The sequence below is a fragment of the Lactuca virosa genome, chromosome 9 (assembly GCF_052849685.1).
Source record: "Lactuca virosa cultivar CGN04683 chromosome 9, Lactuca_virosa_CGN04683_v6, whole genome shotgun sequence".
In the NCBI taxonomy this organism is placed as follows: Eukaryota; Viridiplantae; Streptophyta; class Magnoliopsida; order Asterales; family Asteraceae; genus Lactuca; species Lactuca virosa.
Genome location: NC_136434.1, coordinates 186,014,805 through 186,034,337, shown reverse-complemented (window position 1 = coordinate 186,034,337; position 19,533 = coordinate 186,014,805). Strand labels below are relative to the sequence as shown.

Sequence of the window (19,533 nt, the reverse complement as noted above, 5' to 3'; positions counted from 1 at the left end):
CTCTCACATTAATTTGAGATTTCTAAAACCTAATATGGTATCAGCCTAATCTTCATGGCCTCCATTCTCCTTTCTCTCTTCTTGATTCTAATCATGGTCGGCGACTCTACCACCATTGGTGCTCCTCTTCCTCTTTCTATTGTTCTCCACATGCTCACCATTAAACTTTCCTCCACCAATTACCTTATCTACCACCAACAGATGGTTCCCCTTCTGGCCTACCAGCAGCTTACAGGCTACGTTGATGGATCTATTCCTCCACCGCCGGCAACCCTTACCACTGGTGAAACGACTTCAGCAAATCCTGCCTATACCTCCTGGACCGTTGCTAATCAACGAGCCCTGATCTTGATTCAGTCATCTCTATCTGAAGAGGCAATGGTCAAGACCCTCGGTCACAGCACCTCTCACGCTGTCTGGTTTGCTCTTGCAGCCATCTATCAACATGACTCTCTTGAGCGAACTCACACGCTGACTGAGTCTCTTCGTCAACTTAAGAAAGGCTCTACTATTTTTTCTGAGTTTTCTCGTAAATTCAAGGGCATTTGTGATCAACTTCAAGCTATTGGTCACTCACTTTCTGAAGATGACAAAGCACACTGGTTTCTTCGAGGTCTTGGTTTCGCTTTTGAAACCTTCTCCACCACCCAACGTCTTATTACCCCGAGGCCTAAGTTTCATGATCTCATCTCCCAAGCTAAGAGTCACGAGATGTTTCTTCAATCTATTACCGACTCCGTTGTTGCTCACGTTGCTTTTAACACCACCACCTCTCGCACCGGTTATGATTCCTCACGTGGACGTACCAGATCTTCCTCTCGTGGTTACTCGAATAGGGGTAGAGGTCGTGGTCAAGGTGACCACCTCATTTCCAGTTATACCGGAAGGAAGGGTATTACGCAATTCAATGTCCTGATTTACATACCTTTTCTCAGAAATCCTCAACTCAAGATGCAAATCTTGTTGAGGCCTTTCATGCACACTGCAACACTTCTACTCCTGATTGGTTTGTTGATACATAAGCATCGACACACATGACTCCCACTTATGCTTACCTTGATGCTACTTCATCATACTCTGGTAATGAATATATTGTTTTTGGTAATGGTCATAGTGCTCCTATTTCTCATATTGGCAGATCTCACATCTCTCCTAATATTTATTTACTTGATGTCCTTGTGGTCCCTAAGCTCGCCAAAAGCCTGCTTTCAGTTAGCAAGCTCACCCAAGATTATCAAGTTGATGTTGTGTTTTCTGATCCTATGTTTTTTATTCAGAACCGACACTCCAAGGAAACACTAGCTCAAGGAAGACGTAGAAACGGTTTATATGTTCTTGAGCAGGGACAACAAGCTTTTTGGTACAAATCTCTTCTAGACGCCTTAAAGCCTCTTTTGATTTATGGCATAGTCGATTGGGTCATATTTCCAATGAAATTATTTATGTTTTAAATAAATTGGGTTGTTCCTGACTTCGGTTTTACCAACCCCACGCATATGCTCTTCTTGTCAATTAGCAAAAAGCAAACGATTGTCTTTTGATCTTAATTTAAAACGTTCTATGCATGTGTTGGATTTAATTCACTGTGATTTATGGGGACCTTCTCCTGTTGTGTCTAGTGATGGATTTCGATATTATGATATCGTCATTGATGATTATTCCAGGTTCACATGGTTCTATCCCGTGAAAGCAAAATCCGATTTTTACAATGTATTCAATGCTTTTGTTGCACTGGTTCAAACACAATTTTCTTCAAAAATTAAGACCTTTCAATCAGGTGGTGGGACAGAATTCACAAGCAACCAAGTGTGCAATCTCCTTTCTAATAACGACACACATCATCAACTTTCATGTCCATATACTCCTCAACATAATGGACGTGCAAAACGTAAGCATCGACATCTCACTGAAACTGGTTTAGCCATCATGTTTAATGCTCACGTTCCTGCTACTTTTTGGACACATGCATTTAGTTCTGCTGCTTATATTATCAATCGACTTCCCACAAAGCTATTTGACAACAAGTCCCCTTATGAGCTGTTATTTTCCTCATCACCCAATTATGGCAATTTTCGTGTTTTTGGATGTTGTGTTTTCCCATATCTCCGGGATTATTCTTCTCATAAACTTGCTCCAATGAGTGTTCCTTGTTTTTTTCTTGGCTACAACACGCAATACAAGGGATATAAGGGTTTTGATCCATCCACACAACGACTCTACATAACTCGTCATGCTCAATTTGATGAGAATTTTTTTCCGTTTCAAGGTCATCAACATAAAACTTCTCTGGTCACATTACTTTTGTCTACCTATTCTGATGACCATCCGGTGCCTATCCCACCATCTCATCCGCAAACTACCCCTTCGGTTCCAAAACCGACGTTCACTCCCTCATGTGAATTATGTACCGACCGATCCTCACATACAGCCCCTATTCCGAATGAACAGCCCCCATCTTCTCCTGTTCTTAATGATCCGCCATCACCATTGCCACCTACTCCACCTGTCATGCACTCCTAACCTTACGCTTTGGGCCATTCCATGGTAAATCGCTCAAAGGCTGGTATTTTTAAGCCTCGACACTTTGCAGATCTTTCACATGTGTCTACTTCGGCTTTACATCATGCTTCTTTTGCTACCAATGAGCCCAAACGCTTCAAATTGGCTGCTAAGGATCCAAAATGGTTCGCTGCTATGTGTGATGAGATGAAAGCATTAAAACTCAATGCAACATGGGATTTAGTACCACGACCATCACAATCAAATATTGTTCGGTCCAAATGGGTGTTTCATACCAAGTTTCTTGTTGATGGTACAATTGACAATTTCAAAGCCCGTCTTGTTACACAGGGTTTCACTCAAGTTCCCAGCATTGGCTACTCTGCTACTTTTAGCCCGGTTGTCAAAGCTTCTACAGTTCGAATTATCCTCTCTCTAGCCGTTCTCAACAAATGGCCACTTCATCAACTCGACGTTAAAAATGCCTTCCTAAACGGTGATTTATCTGACACTGTTATATGGAGCAACCCCCGGGTTTTTTGGACTCCCGCTTTCCTACTCATGTTTGTCGCCTCAAAAAGGCTCTTTATGGCCTCAAACAGGCACCTAGAGCATGGTTTCAACGATTGGGTTCTTTTCTCATTAACATCTGCTTTACTTGTAGTAGAGCTGACAGTTCCTTGTTTGTCTTTAAAAAGGGTGCCAATATTCTCTATCTTCTGGTCTACGTCGACGACATTATTCTTATAGGAAACAATGCCGGTCTCATTAAACTCTTTATTACTCGGCTCAATGAAGAATTTTACATTACAGACCTTGGAAAGATTAACTATTTTCTTGGCCTTGAGGTTTCTTATCATGACTCAGGTATTTTTCTCAGTCAATCTAAATATGTCCATGATATCCTCGCTCGGGCTCAACTCTTGGATGCCAAGCCAGCTTCTACATCTCTCTCCACTTCAGCATATTTTACAAGTCAAGGCACTCTATTTCATGATCCCACTCTTTATCGCTCTCTTGTTGGTGTTCTACAATACCTCACTATTACACGAATAGATTTGTCGTATGCTGTCAATCAAGTGAGTCAGTTTCTTCATGCTCCAATGCAGGAGCATTTTCAGGCAGTCAAACGGATCATGTGTTATGTTAAGGGCACATTGTCCTATGGTATTTCGTTCTCTCACGCCACATCCCCTACTATCCTTAACTATTCTGATGTTGATTGGGTGCGATGTATTGAAACTAGACGCTCCACCTATGGTTACTCCATCTTCCTTGGGGGGGAATCTAGTCTCCTGGAGCGCAAAGAAACAACCCACCGTGTCTCGTTCAAGTTGTGAATCTGAATACAGGGCTTTAGCTAACACTGGTGCTGAAATAATCTGGGTTACTCACTTACTTCGAGAGCTACATGTTCTGTCACCTGGACGTCCCACTTTACCATGTGACAATCGCAGTGCCCTCTTCTTAAGCCAAAATACAATTTCTCATAAACGCGCTAAACACATCGACATTGATTACCATTTTGTACGGGAGTTAGTTCTCTCTGGCAAGCTTCACATTAAATACATCTCCATGCATTTGCAGTTGGCTGACATTTTCACCAAGAATCTTCCACGCCCTCTCTTTGAAGACTTTCGTTCCAAGCTTCGTCTTGGTGCTCCCACACTTCGCTTGTTGGGGGTAATAGGAATGATTCAAACGAATCTTAGATAATTATAGGAGATTGTATATATCCTGTATTTTAGTAAAGTTTGTTATACTTGTATTATATATATATATATATACATATATATATATATATATATATATATATATATATTGATCAATATACATCTCTCACATTAACGTGAGATTTCTAAAACCTAATAGGAGGAATGAACATTAATACCACGGTTCAAAAGGTTTTGAAATAGAGGGATCCTGTTTTTAAATAATCTCCAAACGAAACAACTAATCTTTAAAGGGATCCAATTCAGCCACTTGAAAGAATTCTCCCCAACACTATCATGTTTATCAATCAAGGCACGAAGCGCTTTAACAGAGAAATCACTAGCACCATCACCATTCCAACGCTAGCTGTCCGTTCCACCAACAACTGAAAGTTGTCAAGCAAAACAATTAAATCCAAAAATTGGGCAGCCTCCCTGCCTCTCCTAAGATTCCTGGACCAACTCCAAATCCACCTTAAACCAACATCATTCTCATTGTTGCGTTTATCTAAAACAAGACATCTTTGTTTGTCTCTAAAGCATACAAATTCGGAAATAAGTCTTTCAAAGGAATATCTCCACACCAAACATCTTTCCAGAAATACGTGACACTACCATCTCCAACAACCCTCTTAAAAAGCTCAGAAAGAGACAAACCCTTATCATGCAAGTCAACATCAATTTGAGATACTTAGCCACACACCTTTTATGGTACTCTTGGCAATAAGTTTACCATCAATGAGTTTTAATTTATGGATTGACTTAATGCATGAAGACCAAAAGGAATTACCTCCATTTTTTAATCTCCACCACCATTTGGCAAGAAGAGCCAAAGTAGCCGACTCGAGAGGACCCACACCAAGACCACCCTCTTTCTTAGGTTTAATGACTGAATCCCAAGAAACCCAATTTATTTTCCTCTTTTCACGATCACCGCCCCAAAGAAACCTCCTTATAATATCATCAAGCATAAGAATGATATTCCTTGGAGCTCTAAATATCGAAAAATAGTAGAGAGGCAATCTATTTAAGACCGAATTCACAAGAGTAAGACGACCACCAAAAAACAATGCTTTCGCCTTCCAATTCAATAACTTCTTCTTAAATTTCTCCCCTACTGGATTCCAATTTTTGGCAAGTTTCATATTCGCCCCCACCGGAAGGCCAAGATAAATAACCGGAAAAGAAGCGGGCTCACATTTTAGGATGCTGGCAAGTCTGTTAACCTCTAAATTATCCATACCAATGCCATGCACCTTACTTTTGTGAAGATTCACCTTCAAACCTGAAGCAATAAAAAAGCAACAAAGTAGTCTATTAAGATTCACAAAATTTATCTCCGACCAATCACCAATAAAAGTCACTTCATCCGCATACATAAGATGAGATATATAAGGTTCGCTATTTCCAAGAGAAAGACCATGAAAGTGATGAAGATCGCAACCCGCCTCCATAGAAATATGAAGACCTTCCATGGCAATAATAAACAAAAATGGAGCAAGAGGGTCACCTTGCCTCACACCTCTACAAATATCAAACTCCTTGGTGAGAGATCCATTAACTAAAATAGAAGCCTTACTAGAAGAAAGACAACCTCTAATCCATCTACGTCATTTCCACCCAAACTCCATTTGCTCCATGATAGAATCTAAGACATCCCAACTCAAAGAGCCATTTGCACCCAAACTCCATTTGCTCCATGATAGAATCTAAGACATCCCAACTCAAAGAGTCGAATGCTTTGTTAAAATCAACTTCAAAAATTACCACCTTTTTCTTAACTTTTTGGCTCACGAGACAATTTCATTGAGCAAAAGCGGGCCATTCAAGATACTTCCATCACTAACATAAACCGATTGCTCCAGGCTAATTATCTTGTCTAACACAAGCTTCAACCGATTAGCAAGAATTTTTGTAAGGATCTTATACAAGCAACCCACAAGATTAATTGGTCCGTAATCTTTCAAAAATAACGGATCACTAATTTTTGGCACTAAAGAGATAAAACAACCGTAGAAATGGATATTATATATTTTGTACATATATATTTTCTAACTAAGATGCATTTAAATAAAATGTAAGAAGAGTTTCAACCATTTTTTAGCCAACTTTTTTTTATCCATTTTAACCAATTTGAACCGCTATCAACAAAATACAATGGTTTAACTTAATCATATAAAGATGGTGAGTTATTAACAAAATACAATGGACATTTTTATAATCATACACATTACATGATAGATACATCCATACAAAGCTTATCTTATCATTCAGACGCGAACATTATACAAGAAAACCAATACAGAGTTTTGCAACACCTTAACACAAAAGCTATACCTTTTTTTTTATATATATATTTTGGCATTAAGAGCTGACTGAATGGTTTTGGTTTTGGTTGGTTGTTTATAAGCGTGGTGCAGGGCGGGCCCGGGGTGCATCCCATTCAGTGACAATGTGGTCCCGAGTAATCTCTCTGAGTGAAGTACAACCACTTAATGCCATTGTTAGCTCAAACTCCTCACGTAACATCTGAAGCACTTTTCTCACTCCCGCTTCTCCTTCAGCCGCCAATGAAAACACCACCGGCCGCCCAATCTGATAAAAAAATACATATATACAACACCACCATTGTTAGCTCCAAGGGTAAAATCGTCATTTGGTCTCGTTCAACGTTTTATCCATATTGGTGAAGAGTAAAATGGTCATTTAGTCCCCTTTAACATTTTATCCCGATAGACATCATTTACTCGAAAGGGTAAAATGGTTATTTAGCCTCGTTCAGACATCTTACTCTAATAAATAACGATCTTTTTACAACGTGTCACATTCTCATTCATTTTGCCACATGTAATTGTTTGATTATTTCAAATTAATTTTTATTCCACATGTTATTTTTATGGTTTTTCCATTTTATTAGATTCCACATAGTATTTAAATATATTAATATAATAATAAATAAATGCATATCAATTTCATTACCGGACTTTCCTTGTAATTTCAAAATTACTAAATGAAAGTCCCATTAGTTTTCTTTGTTTATTTATCTAAATTATTTGTTTAAATTTAAAAAAAAAACACTTTAATTTTAATAATTCAATATTTTCTTACTTTTCTTATAAATTCAAATTTCTCAAATGTCAGAATTTCATATTTAATTTTTCTTTTATATAAACACATGTAATACATGGATCTTACTGTTTTACACCTAGTATGTTATATATATGATTGCTTCTTTTTGACTCACCGTAGAAAGAAACAAATCACCCATTCAACACTTTATCCATATAGAAACAAAGGGTAAAATGGTCATTTAGTCTCATTCTGGTTTATCGTAAGCCATGAGAAAAAGGTTTTCCCCATTAACTCCTAGTTGACAAATTACCCTTTGTTTTCCCCATTACCAAGGATAAATTGGTCATTTAGTCTCATTTAGAGAGTAAATTACTTAATTGGTTTAATTACTTACGAATATTCCGGAAGCTCCAAGAGCAAGTGCCTTAAAAACATCAGTCCCACGGCGGACCCCACCATCGAGAAACACGGGAACACGGCCCTGTGCAGCTTTCACAACCTCTTCCAAAGCCATGATGGTGGCGGGGACATAATCCAGCTGGCGGGCCCCATGGTTGGAAACAATAATACCCGCTGCTCCAGCTTGAATAGCTAACCTTGCTGTATAATTAACAAGAAATAAAAAAATTTAAATAAACAAAAAAATTAAGGTAGTTTTTTTTAATTGTTCTTACTGTCTTCAGCAGTGATCACACCCTTGACTAGAATCGGCATTGTGGTGATTGTTTGAAGCCACTTCACATCCTGCAAGAAAAATATATATAAAAACAACAAAGGGTTTTGATTATTTTTAAGACGTGTGCAAATCCATGAAACAATACGAGTAAAATACATAAATATTAATTGCGCTTTCACCATTTTATTCATTTAGAATTTTTTTCTCATTACACAAGACAAAAAAATACGATAAGCACAACATATTTTCACCATTTTATTGATTTAGCGACTAAACTAATGTTTTTTTTTTATTAATTTAGCCATAGAACTATTAGTCTATTACTATAATGATTACAAGAAAATTAATAGTTTGTTGGCTAAATTGATAAAATGATGAAAATACGTTATGCTTTTTTTTGTGTGTTTTGCCTTTTTTTTCAAAACTAGGTAAACCGAGAAAAAAAGCTTTTTTTCAACTGTTAAACAAAGTATAATGATTTAATTACTACAAAAAAATAAAGTTAAGTGGCTAAATTGATATAATGATGAAAGTATGTTGTGTTTTTTTCTTTTTTTTTGTATTTCGCCCTTTTCTCAACCAAATAAAAAGTGGCTAAATTATTTTATGTATTATTCACCCTTTGTGAAAATATTTTATTTGAAAAATATGAGGAAAAGACTAAAATAACCCTCACAAAAACATACCTTCCAGCTAAGAGTGCGATCAATCTGACCAGCAACATAAGAAGACAATCCAGAGTCATTAGCCTGCATTTCATAATTACATCAACAATCAAAACATGAATCCAAAAAATATATAAAAAATTTTAACCATTTTTTCATTTTTTTTTTCTAGTATCAACAAATTGAATTATTTAAAAAAAAAAAGAAATTAGTTTCAACTTACTTCATCCATCTTCCCAAGGTCCAAACCCTCAAAGTTCTTCAATGTCAAAAATGGGGGTAGTGTAAACCTGTCCAATTAACAAAAAAGAAAAAAGAAAATGTAAAAGTGATGAAAACATTTAATGGAAAGAGAAGGGCAAAATGGTCATTTTGGTAAACCTGTTTTTGATGTCGGCTTCTCGGCGTCCAAGCCTTGGTGTATCAACTGTAAGAGCAATAGCTTTAAAGCCAGCTTTTTCAGCTCTTCTCACAAGCTGAGCCACAACATTTCTGTCCTTATACACCTGATATTAATATTATGTTTGAAAATTGTTAATTTTTCACATTAAGAAGGAAAAGAAGAGAAGGGCAAAATGGTAATTTTGCTCACGTAAAGCTGGAAGAAACGGATTCCAGGTCCGGTTGAAGCAACCTCCTCAACACTTGAAGTTGCCCATGATGACAAAGTCTATTATGAAAATTGAAATAATTTTAAATCTTAAAAAACAATGAAATTTTTTTAAATGAAAAAAATAATGTGTAAAAATAAGGAAAATACACACCATGATTGTTCCAGCTGAAGAAGCAGCTCTTGCAGTTGCATACTCACCTTCATTGATGATAAATAAATAAGAAAAGGTATTAAATAAGGAATTATGAGGATTTCTATTTGGTTTATAAATATGAAAAAAGGTTTTGGAATGTGACCCTTTATTATTTCTTTGGAATTTGTAAATTATTGTTTGTTTTTTAAAAAGCATATTTGAACTAGTTTATAATAACTAGTTATATAAATATTTGAAGTACCCTTTTAATCAATTCTTGTTCATGGAACTTTATGTAACTCTATTTTAGAATTAAGCATAATTACTCAATAACACAGAACAGTTTTCACAAAGTTATTTTTTTGCAGATATAGAGTTTTTATAAAATATTAAACTTACCATACACAAGAAATACTCAAAATCAACTTATCTAAATTTTCAACTTTACTTATTTTATAGGTAAATAAATCGAAATTACCATCTATAAAATTGTTAAACAGCATTTCTTTTTACAAATACAGAGTTAGGTTTAAGAAGGGTATTTCAAATAAAATATCAATATAAATTTTAGGGATTAGGAAGGATATTTCAGTCATTTACACAAACAAGGAAGAATTGAAATAGAATTCCATAATTTATGGATAGAAAGTTTAATTCCTTCACAAGTGGGATTCAGTGAATTCCAATGGAATTCAATTTCATATTCATCATAATTGAATAGAATTGAACTCCAATTCCAACCAAATCCATCGAATCCAACAAACCAACCAAATCTCTTTCTTCTTTATGAGAAAAATTTGTTGTTTTTTTTTTTTTTTACTTTAAAATTAAAACAAAACAAATAGATAATCTAATCCTTTCTTGAAAAATATATGTAATTACCATCAGGGTGAGCCATTTTCTGCATGGCTGTTGGAGCAAGCATTATAGGCATGGAAATCTTGAATCCTAAAATTGTAGTAGTCATGTCAATCTTGCTCACATCAATAAGAATCCGAGGCCTAAACCTGTAATTCATCTCCAAAACTAAATCTTCACAACATACAACCACAAGGGTATTTTCGTAATTTCAGTTACAAACATATATTTACTTACAGGATTCTTGAAAAAGCATTTCGGTTCTCTTCTAAAGTCCACTGATCCTCAGCACCAGAAGCATAGTAGTCATACACCATCTTTGGTAACTTCTCCTTTGCAATAGCTTGATACTCAGTGACATTTGTGACCTCCATTTTTCTTCTCTATTCAGGTGGTTTCCCCCACAAAAATCTTGAATTTTACAGGTGAAATTCAAGAATCAGATTATCATATTCAATAACTTAATATTGCAAAACATTCAATGAAGAACTAAGTGCATAAAAATGGAAAGAATAGAGCTTTATGATGAACCCATAAGTAAAAATAGGATAAAGAAAGTAAACCTTTTGGGGAGTTTAGTGTTTTTTGCTTCTACAGTGAGGAGCTAACTCCAAGTGAATAAACAAGCATAGATAAGCAACAAATTTGGTAACATTATTGGAAAAAGAAGAAAAGGACATGTTGTAGATAAAGTGATAGAAATTAGGAGAGGGTGTGTACCAAAAAAAATTTGAAAAATAAAACTAAGAAAATGGATGAAGACAAATGAAGGAGATGAGTAATATGAGGTGAGAAATGGAAACCAAATCCCATTGAGGGGGAAATGTGAGGGGGGAAATCGGTGATTTTCCTCCACTCAATTTACTTTGTGTTTCAGAATTTTTTCCTCATTATCATCTTCCGCAATATATAAAGTATTTTCATTATCATCATCATTATCATCGTCATGTCTATTCAAGTATGAATGTAGGGATAAATTTTACCTTCTGTTTTCTCTCTCTAAAAGTCGTCATCTTTCTTTCTTTCTTAGACTAACGAGTTCACAGATAAGGATTAGTGAAAGGGTCCTTCTATCTCATCTGTACAACGTCTAAAATTCGTGAATTGAAGAATGGATTTGTAATTTCAGTTCTTTTGTAGCAGAAACTGTTTGTTGTATTCTTTAGATGAACTTTATCTTCACCACCCACCACAATCTGCCACCATCGCGATGCAATACCACCAGCATCGCCAGGAAAAATAGGACAGAAATGAAAAGAGAACCAAAAGTTGTCATTGAAAAGCAACAAAGTAAAATGAAAGAACAAAGGATCAAGACGCCTAAAGAACAGCAGAAACACATTCGTCGGAAAATTAAACCCTAGTCTGAACTAAAAGCTATAAATCTTAGACAAAATAGTTTGTAATTTCCACTTTGTTCCACTCGCAGAAAGAACAAAGGATCAAGACGCCTAAAGAACAGCAGAAACACATTCGTCGTAAAATTAAACCCTAGTCTGAACTAAAAGCTATAAATCTTAGACAAAATAGTTTGTAATTTCCACTTTGTTCCACTCGCAGAAAAGGGCAGAACTAAATAAAATAAAATAAAACTTTTTTTTTTCATATTAAACTTGTTTTTGTATTTTTCATATCGTTTCTATTATTATATATATACTAGGTGTGAGACCCGTGTATTACACGAGTTTTTATTAAAAAATTAATATAAATTGTCAAGAATTACATGTTTTTTTGTAATAATTTTACATAAATACAAAATCCTATAATGAATAAAGTTACTATTTCAATATATCGACCCTAATAAAATGATACATATTTGTAAAATGATGACGACAATAATGATGTAAACATTAAACACAAATTAATTAAAATTTGCTACATATAAAAAAACAAAATGATGAATAAGTAAGTAAAGTTAATGTATAATAATAAAAACAACTATTAAAATATTGACACTTATTTTTATGAATTACAAATTTCCAAAGACTTCCTTAAATACAACATTAGATGTCGTGTTGGTAAGTTTATCATCTTTATCTAAAATTAATATCTTTAATCCAGCTTTACTTTTAACTCTCGACAATGCAACATACAACTGTCCATGAGTGAATACTGGTTGTCTCAAAAACAACCCCACCCTCGATAGTGACTGTCCTTGACTTTTATTTATTGTCATTGCAAAACATACAGCCAGTGGAAATTGTCGTCTTTGAAATATGAAAGGAATCCTTTTATCCGAAGGCGTCAAAGACATTCTTGGAATAAACGTACAGTTTCCGATATTACTTCCAGATATTATTTCAGCTTCTATAACACGTTTACCCAATGCAATAACCCGTAACCTCGTGCCATTGCACAATCCGCATTTCTGATCAATATTCCTTAGTAACATAACCGGAACACCGACTTTTAAAACCAACTTGTGAATTGGCATACCTGAAGGTCTAAGACCATTTAGAACATCAGGAGAGTATAAAGTTTCATCAACTTCATCATGAACAAAATCAGCATGAGAAAGAGTATCTGAACTTAAATACTCTTGTGGATCTCCTGGAAATAATTTTAACAAACGCTCGTTAATCTCTTCAACGACTTCATTCTTCGGTGCGAGGATTGCTCTTTCTTGAAAATAAACCGGATTGTTGGCATTTTCAACAATAGAAGGATAGACAAATCCAATTAAAGAACCAATAGGATCAACTGAATCAACAATGAGAAGATCTGTGGGAACATCAATAATTGCCTCGCCATCATTCAAACCACCAACTTTTCCTTCTCTATATCCAAAATCCATTTTGCAAAAGATTCAGTTTCTTGAATATCAGATGTGAGAACACTTAACCTCATGTTTTTTTGTTAATGTTAAGACTTTGCAACTTGACCAAATATAAGAGGAACTTAAAGAAGCGTTCACAATGTCTTGCCTGCTTCCATTAGGAACAACTGGTAGAATTTGTCTAAAATCGCCTCCAAAGACAATTGTTTTTCCTCCAAATGGCAATTTTGAGTTTCCACGAAAATCACAACTCAATATATCTTTCAAAGAACGATCCAAGGCTTCAAATGCATGCTTATGAATCATAGGTGCCTCATCCCATATAATCAAAGATGTTTTTTTTAACAATTCGGCTACATCACTATCCGGTGCAAAAGAACAAAAGGAATCCTCAGTTAGATTTAGAGGAATTATAAAGCGTGAGTGTGCTGTTCTACCTCCGGTTAGTAACAATGAAGCAATACCACTTGAAGCAACATTTAAAACGATATCACCTTTAGATCTTATAGATGCAGATAAAGTCTTCCAAAGAAAAGTTTTACCGGTACCTCCATAGCCATAAACAAAAAACACACCTCCTTTTTTCTGTTTAACAGCTGTCATGATTTCATCAAAAACTGATCGTTGTTCAATTGTTAATGAATCAAGTAGTTGATGAGATTCTTGTTGTAGACTGTTCATATCAAAATCTAACTCCTCAGTAATCAAACGGTTGTTTGAAGAAGATATCGAATCATGATCAGGGTAAGGCATCCCAACAAAATCTTTAAGGCTTGAATTGTTTTGGAGTAGAATTTTTTCAATCTCATATAGCGTCAAGTTTTTAAGTTGATCGTCATTAATGGATAAACCTATACAATTGCAGAGTTAATTATTAAAAGATAAATACAGACAATTATCACGTAATAAAAATAATGTGTATAAAAAAACTTTTAAATATTTATAAGAAACATATAAATTTCAAATAATAGTATATTTAGCATTTAAAAATTATATAAGTAATGTACAAAATGTAATGAATGACAAAAATAATAATACCTATTTAATCTTATTCGTTGATTGTAGAGAATTCCATCGGATAAGTATTGACAAGTATTTTCCCAAACATAACACGGTTTAGACAAACTATTAGACTTTAACATAGTTGCAAATAGAAACCGTAAATAATAACCAGATCCTGAATGACTTGCTTCCTCAATGGCATCAATATATTCTCTATCATCTTCTAAAAGTCCAAGAGCATAACATGCATCCCTAAAAGTAGGACATACTTGTCCGTTAACTGTACGAATATCTGGAAATGATTTTCGACCTTTGACTTTATTTAAAAGAATTCTCAAAAAATATGCTTCACCGAGATTAGGTGAAACTGTGTGAATCCTCCCAATAGAAAACCCTTTCTTTCTTGGCTCCCAACAACGATCTTCTTGTTTCCATACAAATTTTGTAGGAAACTCAACATAAGAAAGTTTCGTGCATCCTCATTATGTTCATTACAGCTCATCCAAGATAAGAACATCGAAGAAGAAACAAATTGTTTCTTGAGGACATCTTCAATATCATCATCTGCTCCGTATACAACATTTTGTTTTCCAGGAAGATGGAACGGAAGCCTTACAACTGAAGGATATCTGTAATGAACATCAAATCCGTATATACGCCACGAAGCTTCACACGCAGACAGATACCTACAATCATAGTAGTTCTTTATTTCATCAACCGGAGCATCATCATTATCACCTCCGTTGTTGTTTTGTGCAACTTCAACAGTAGCCCGATCAGGACCCTTGTTAATATATTTAAACAAATATTTGATGGAAGCCGCTTGATTGCACCACTCAACATTAATATGAGCTTGATATCGTTTCAAAAGGGTTTTGTGATATGGAACAACACTTCTGTTGTCTAACTTAACACCTGACTTTTCTATAAAAGATCCATCATTACGTCTCCTATACATAGGATAACCATTTGAATCAACGGAAGTATTCTCCAAGAATGGCTTCGGGAAGTTTTTCGAACACTTGTTTTCACTCATGCATGGGCATTTTGGATTATCAGAACCACATGGACCATGCATCATGAACTCACTGACAAGTGAGTACAATTCTGGATCATCATCTTTGTTTGGAATTTCTGCCGAAATAACTCGATCAATATGTTCAACAGTAGGGAGTTTGTAATCAGGGTGCATGAATAAACATATATGTGCGTGAGGCAGACCGCGCTTTTGAAACTCCACCGTATAAACAACTGTATATTTAAATAAATATAATATTATAAGATAATAAAAAACATAAAAAAACATTTTAATAACACTATTATTGTAATATATGGTACCTGCTTTGACCAAACCCAATAACCTCTTCTTCTTTAAGTCTTTAATCAAAGAATCCAACTTAATTTTGAATAATCTAGAAAGGATATCAGGCCTATCTTCGGGATTAAGTGTGGTGTCAGCTAGAAACCTTTTAATTTCAGGCCATTTTGGATTGCATGTTACGGTTATGAAAAAATCTGGGTATCCAAAAAACTTACAAAGCGACATGGCATCTAAATAGTTTTGCATCATGTAGCGTGCACCACCCGTAAAAGAAGAAGGCAAGATAACACGTTTTCCAACATTGGAAATATCAGTATTACCATGACTTTGTACACTTTTTAAAGTTTCATAAGATTCGTATCGAAGAACTTTTTGCTGGTTGCGTATGTAATATAGTCTCTCAGTTTCAATCATCGTATAAGCATCAACCAGAAATTGTTGAAAAAGCCTTCTTGAATTAAGAATTAATGAAAAAACATTAACTCTGTCTTGAATTCTATAAGCAAAGAATTCTCTCATTATACAGAAACGACGTTTGGTATTAGTTGAAGGAGCAACATCCCTGTGAGGTATATCAACTCTATATCCATCATCTCCATATGGAAAGAGTAGTGGGTACTGAAGACCAAGGTAAGCCGGATGTAATTCGTTTATACGTTGTAGACTTCCTGATTTAGTTGTTACGATGATATCTCTATTATCAATTGCATCGCCAATGTCACCAACAATTAAAGCAGCAACCTCAGAAGCAGTAGGTAAGTTATATGTCCTTCCATCTTGTTGCCTTCTTCCTATAAGACGTAACTTTAGATCTATATGAGGATTTTCATCAAAACAGTCTCTGGCTATTCTATAACACTTAACCAACTCATTGGTCGAATCCAACATGTCCTTCAAAAATCTAATGATTTCAATATCAAGAGAATGAGAAGTTGATGTGCAACCTTCGTTCTGTGTACTGTTAACAACAACGGTTATATGTAAATTTTAGCAAGTAAATAATTATATCAAAATTATAAAAGTAATGGTTTATAAAAAAATTAATAAAGTTATACCTGAAAGCGCGTTGTCTATTTGTTATTTCATTTTCAGTATCATATATGTATAGTTGTGAAAACTTTGGTTTGGATCCGTCTATAGGTAAAAGACTTCCCATACAATGATAATTTTGACCGCTAAGTCTGAAAACATATGGAGCATTGCCCCTATTAATGGAAGAATCAACTTTTCCACCCATTGAAGTAAAGGAAAACATCGAATTGAATCGACGAATATTCTTCATGAAATTTTTTCCTTTTGGATCAACATTACGAAAGAGATTTTGATAATTTGTTGGAGCTTGTTTTAATTGAGGAAGCTCGACTTTTCCGTTACCACAACACATGGAATAAGAAGTTTTCTTTCCGGAAGTATTGCCTTTAAGAGCTTCATATGTCCATAATTGTGCATGACACATCGTACACACAAATGTCTGGTCACCATGGTCCAAGTAATATGTTTAATAAAAACATTTGTAAAACTTTGAAATAATTTAATGTTGCAACAAGTAATAATTTAAATATAAAAGGGGATTATAAATAAAAATTAATATTTTCCTTTTGCAATACCTGATATTAACTGTTGACGGATTTGTTGATCACGTAAATCTTCATCTGATGTTAGGTCCAAAATGGGTATCTGAGATATATTTGGAATCTTTCTTTTTCTATTTAGTTTTCTGCATGATAAATTGCTGGAAGAAGCTTGAGTGACTGAAAATGAATTCGTAGCTCTCATGTCACCGGACAAGGTAGAATATTGTGCATTTACTAACAATAAAAGTATGACAATTAGTATTAAACTTATAAAGTAAATATATAAAAAATAAAAAATAATAAAAAAATGAATACATATTATTTTATGTGTACCATATATAGTAACAAACAGTAAGTTGAATATAAACGTAGTCGTACCATTCGAAATGTTGGACAACGGAGTTCTTGTAAAAAAATCAGAAGCATATTGAAAATGTTGTTGATCACGACCAACATTACCTATCAATAAAAGATAAGTTCATATAAATATGTATTAATTAGGGAACAGTTAAGAAACATGTAAAATAACATAGTATCTTATTACACTATTTAGAATAAGTTTATATGGATACAATTAAATTAGTAAGATGCATGATATATATCATATACCGATTGGTACGGTGGACATGTGATTGGATCTTCTTGTATCCAAATAAATTTTCCTTTCTTTTCGTTTATCTTTAGCCTTGTTCGACAATGGACTGTCGATATAAATATTCGAAATAGACTGAACCCGTGTTTGCTGATATCCACATGACAAAGTTGGGCTAACATTTTCATTGTTACCAACAATATTGACAAACTTGGTTGATGAAGGTGTTTGAATGTTGGTAGTTATATTAGAAAGCACTGTAAAATAATATAAAATATGTAAGTTATAATGCAGATACAAATAAGTGTAAGTTACATATAATAAGAAAAAAAATAAAAAATTTAATGATATAATTAGAAATGATATATATATATATATATATATATATATATATATATATATATATATATATATATATATATATATATATATATAAGCGATTTATAAAATAATAATGTTTAATTAATTGCAATGTAGCAAAGAGTGTAGGTAATACATAATAATATTTAAGATCCAGATGATTGTGTGAGATTAAAAATATAGTATAAAATAAAAATTAGTCTATCCGATAAAAAACGATATACCATTAGATGATGTGGACATATGATTAGATCTTTTCTTATCCAAATATAATTTTCTAAGTTTTCTGTTCTCTCTAGCAGCATCAGACAATGCATTTCTAATATTAAAAGTTGAAGTAGGTTGGAAACTTGTATGTTGATATGCGGATGATATATTTGGATTCAAATTTTCATTGTCATTGCGAATATGTGTACAATTGTTTGAAGATGATAAATGTTGCCGAGAATAACCTACATTGAATATATAATAATAAGAATGGCTAATTAGAAAATGCAATGATTATATGAGATAAAACGTCAGAAGATATAAAACAATATTTGTTCAACAGCCGTTACATATAAAACATTACTGAATATGAAAGTAAATTAAGATGTAGATAAAGAATTACCAAATGACAAGTTGGACATAACATTGGATCTTCGTTGATACAAATATAATTTCTATATCTGCGCCTTTGTTTATGTTCGTTTGAATCCATATCGTGTTTGTAGCTTAAGAACAAAAAAATTATGTAATAAAAAGTATATTGACAATAATTTCATTAAAATTTAAAATTGAAAATTATAATAAACGGAGACATTAATACGATTAATATATAGTAGTTAAAATTTGGTAATATTTAAGAATTGTATACTTTACATTAATAAAAATCAAGACTTCCAACAAAGAAGTGTATATTAACATAACAACTAAAATAAGATTTTTATCAAAAAACTTAATTTTAAAAGATTTAGGAAAATATAGATAAGCATATATATTAATACTTGCATCAAAAAAATTTATATTCATTTTGATATAACAAATAAAGGAAGGATTTCATAAATAATAAAAATAAGAAAAGAGAAGGAAAACCCGTTTTTTAGATGAGGCCGTCAAATGTGTTGCCAGAATGTCGATTTTTGACCTGGTTTAATATAAGATTCAGCACAAGAGATTAAGAGATTAATAAGACAAAGATACGGAAAGATTCATTGAAAATGACAAAAATACCCTTATGTAAAATGGATATACGTTCATTAAAAAAGTTAAGCAAGATTCTTTTGTCTTCTTACATGCTATGCTTAATGAAACCACTGAAGTTGTCAAGTATATTTATATGTATTTTTTTTTAATTGGAAGTAGATTGAATCTATGCAAAAACACATTTAGGTCAATATGGACCAAATGTGCAAAATAGTGAACATTTTATTGTAAAAATGACGCTTTTGACCCTTGGTCATACATCAATCATAAATAGTTGGGGACAACAAAAAGTATTAGTATTTTTCAATTTAATTAATGAACATCAAAACAATAAAAAGTCACAATAATAGTGATAATAGATCATTCCATTATTTTTCCTGTTTCCATTCCATCACACAAACCAAATATAACCACTTTCAAATAAGTAGGAAAACACATAAAACAACACAGTTGAAAAGAAACATGCATAACAGTTAATTATTTTTTTAATTAGAT

At 33.7% G+C, this 19,533-nt stretch overlaps 4 protein-coding genes across 5 annotated transcripts; all 4 read right to left on the bottom strand.

Annotated features, from left to right (window-relative positions):
* Positions 1-6,400: 6,400 nt before the first annotated feature.
* On the bottom strand, positions 6,401-10,927 carry LOC145136972 (glycolate oxidase 1). 2 transcript variants are annotated; one of them, XM_079071111.1, is made up of 11 exons: positions 10,792-10,927; positions 10,466-10,639; positions 10,253-10,377; positions 9,389-9,435; positions 9,217-9,294; positions 9,006-9,130; positions 8,848-8,914; positions 8,646-8,708; positions 7,958-8,027; positions 7,678-7,883; positions 6,401-6,806 (listed from the first exon to the last, which is right to left on the bottom strand). In XM_079071111.1, the coding sequence occupies exons 2-11, from the start codon at positions 10,600-10,602 to the stop codon at positions 6,615-6,617; spliced, it is 1,110 nt and encodes a 369-aa protein (XP_078927237.1). In that variant the 5' UTR covers positions 10,603-10,639; positions 10,792-10,927; the 3' UTR covers positions 6,401-6,614. The 2 variants fall into 2 exon arrangements, with proteins under 2 accessions (XP_078927237.1, XP_078927238.1); XM_079071112.1 differs by lacking the exon at positions 10,792-10,927 and having other exon boundaries at positions 6,531-6,806; positions 10,462-10,499.
* A 1,270-nt stretch (positions 10,928-12,197) lies between these two features.
* Positions 12,198-13,022, bottom strand: LOC145140099 (uncharacterized). The gene has a single exon (XM_079073702.1). It carries the CDS (start codon positions 13,020-13,022, stop codon positions 12,198-12,200), a length of 825 nt encoding a protein of 274 aa, XP_078929828.1.
* Positions 13,023-13,049: 27 nt separating this feature from the next.
* LOC145140098 (uncharacterized) lies at positions 13,050-14,964 on the bottom strand. The gene is made up of 3 exons (XM_079073701.1): positions 14,375-14,964; positions 14,176-14,258; positions 13,050-13,855 (listed from the first exon to the last, which is right to left on the bottom strand). Exons 1-3 carry the CDS (start codon positions 14,962-14,964, stop codon positions 13,050-13,052), a joined length of 1,479 nt encoding a protein of 492 aa, XP_078929827.1.
* Positions 14,965-15,464: 500 nt separating this feature from the next.
* Positions 15,465-16,783, bottom strand: LOC145140097 (uncharacterized). Its single transcript, XM_079073700.1, has 3 exons — positions 16,383-16,783; positions 15,543-16,285; positions 15,465-15,472 (listed from the first exon to the last, which is right to left on the bottom strand). The coding sequence occupies exons 1-3, from the start codon at positions 16,781-16,783 to the stop codon at positions 15,465-15,467; spliced, it is 1,152 nt and encodes a 383-aa protein (XP_078929826.1).
* Positions 16,784-19,533: the final 2,750 nt, after the last annotated feature.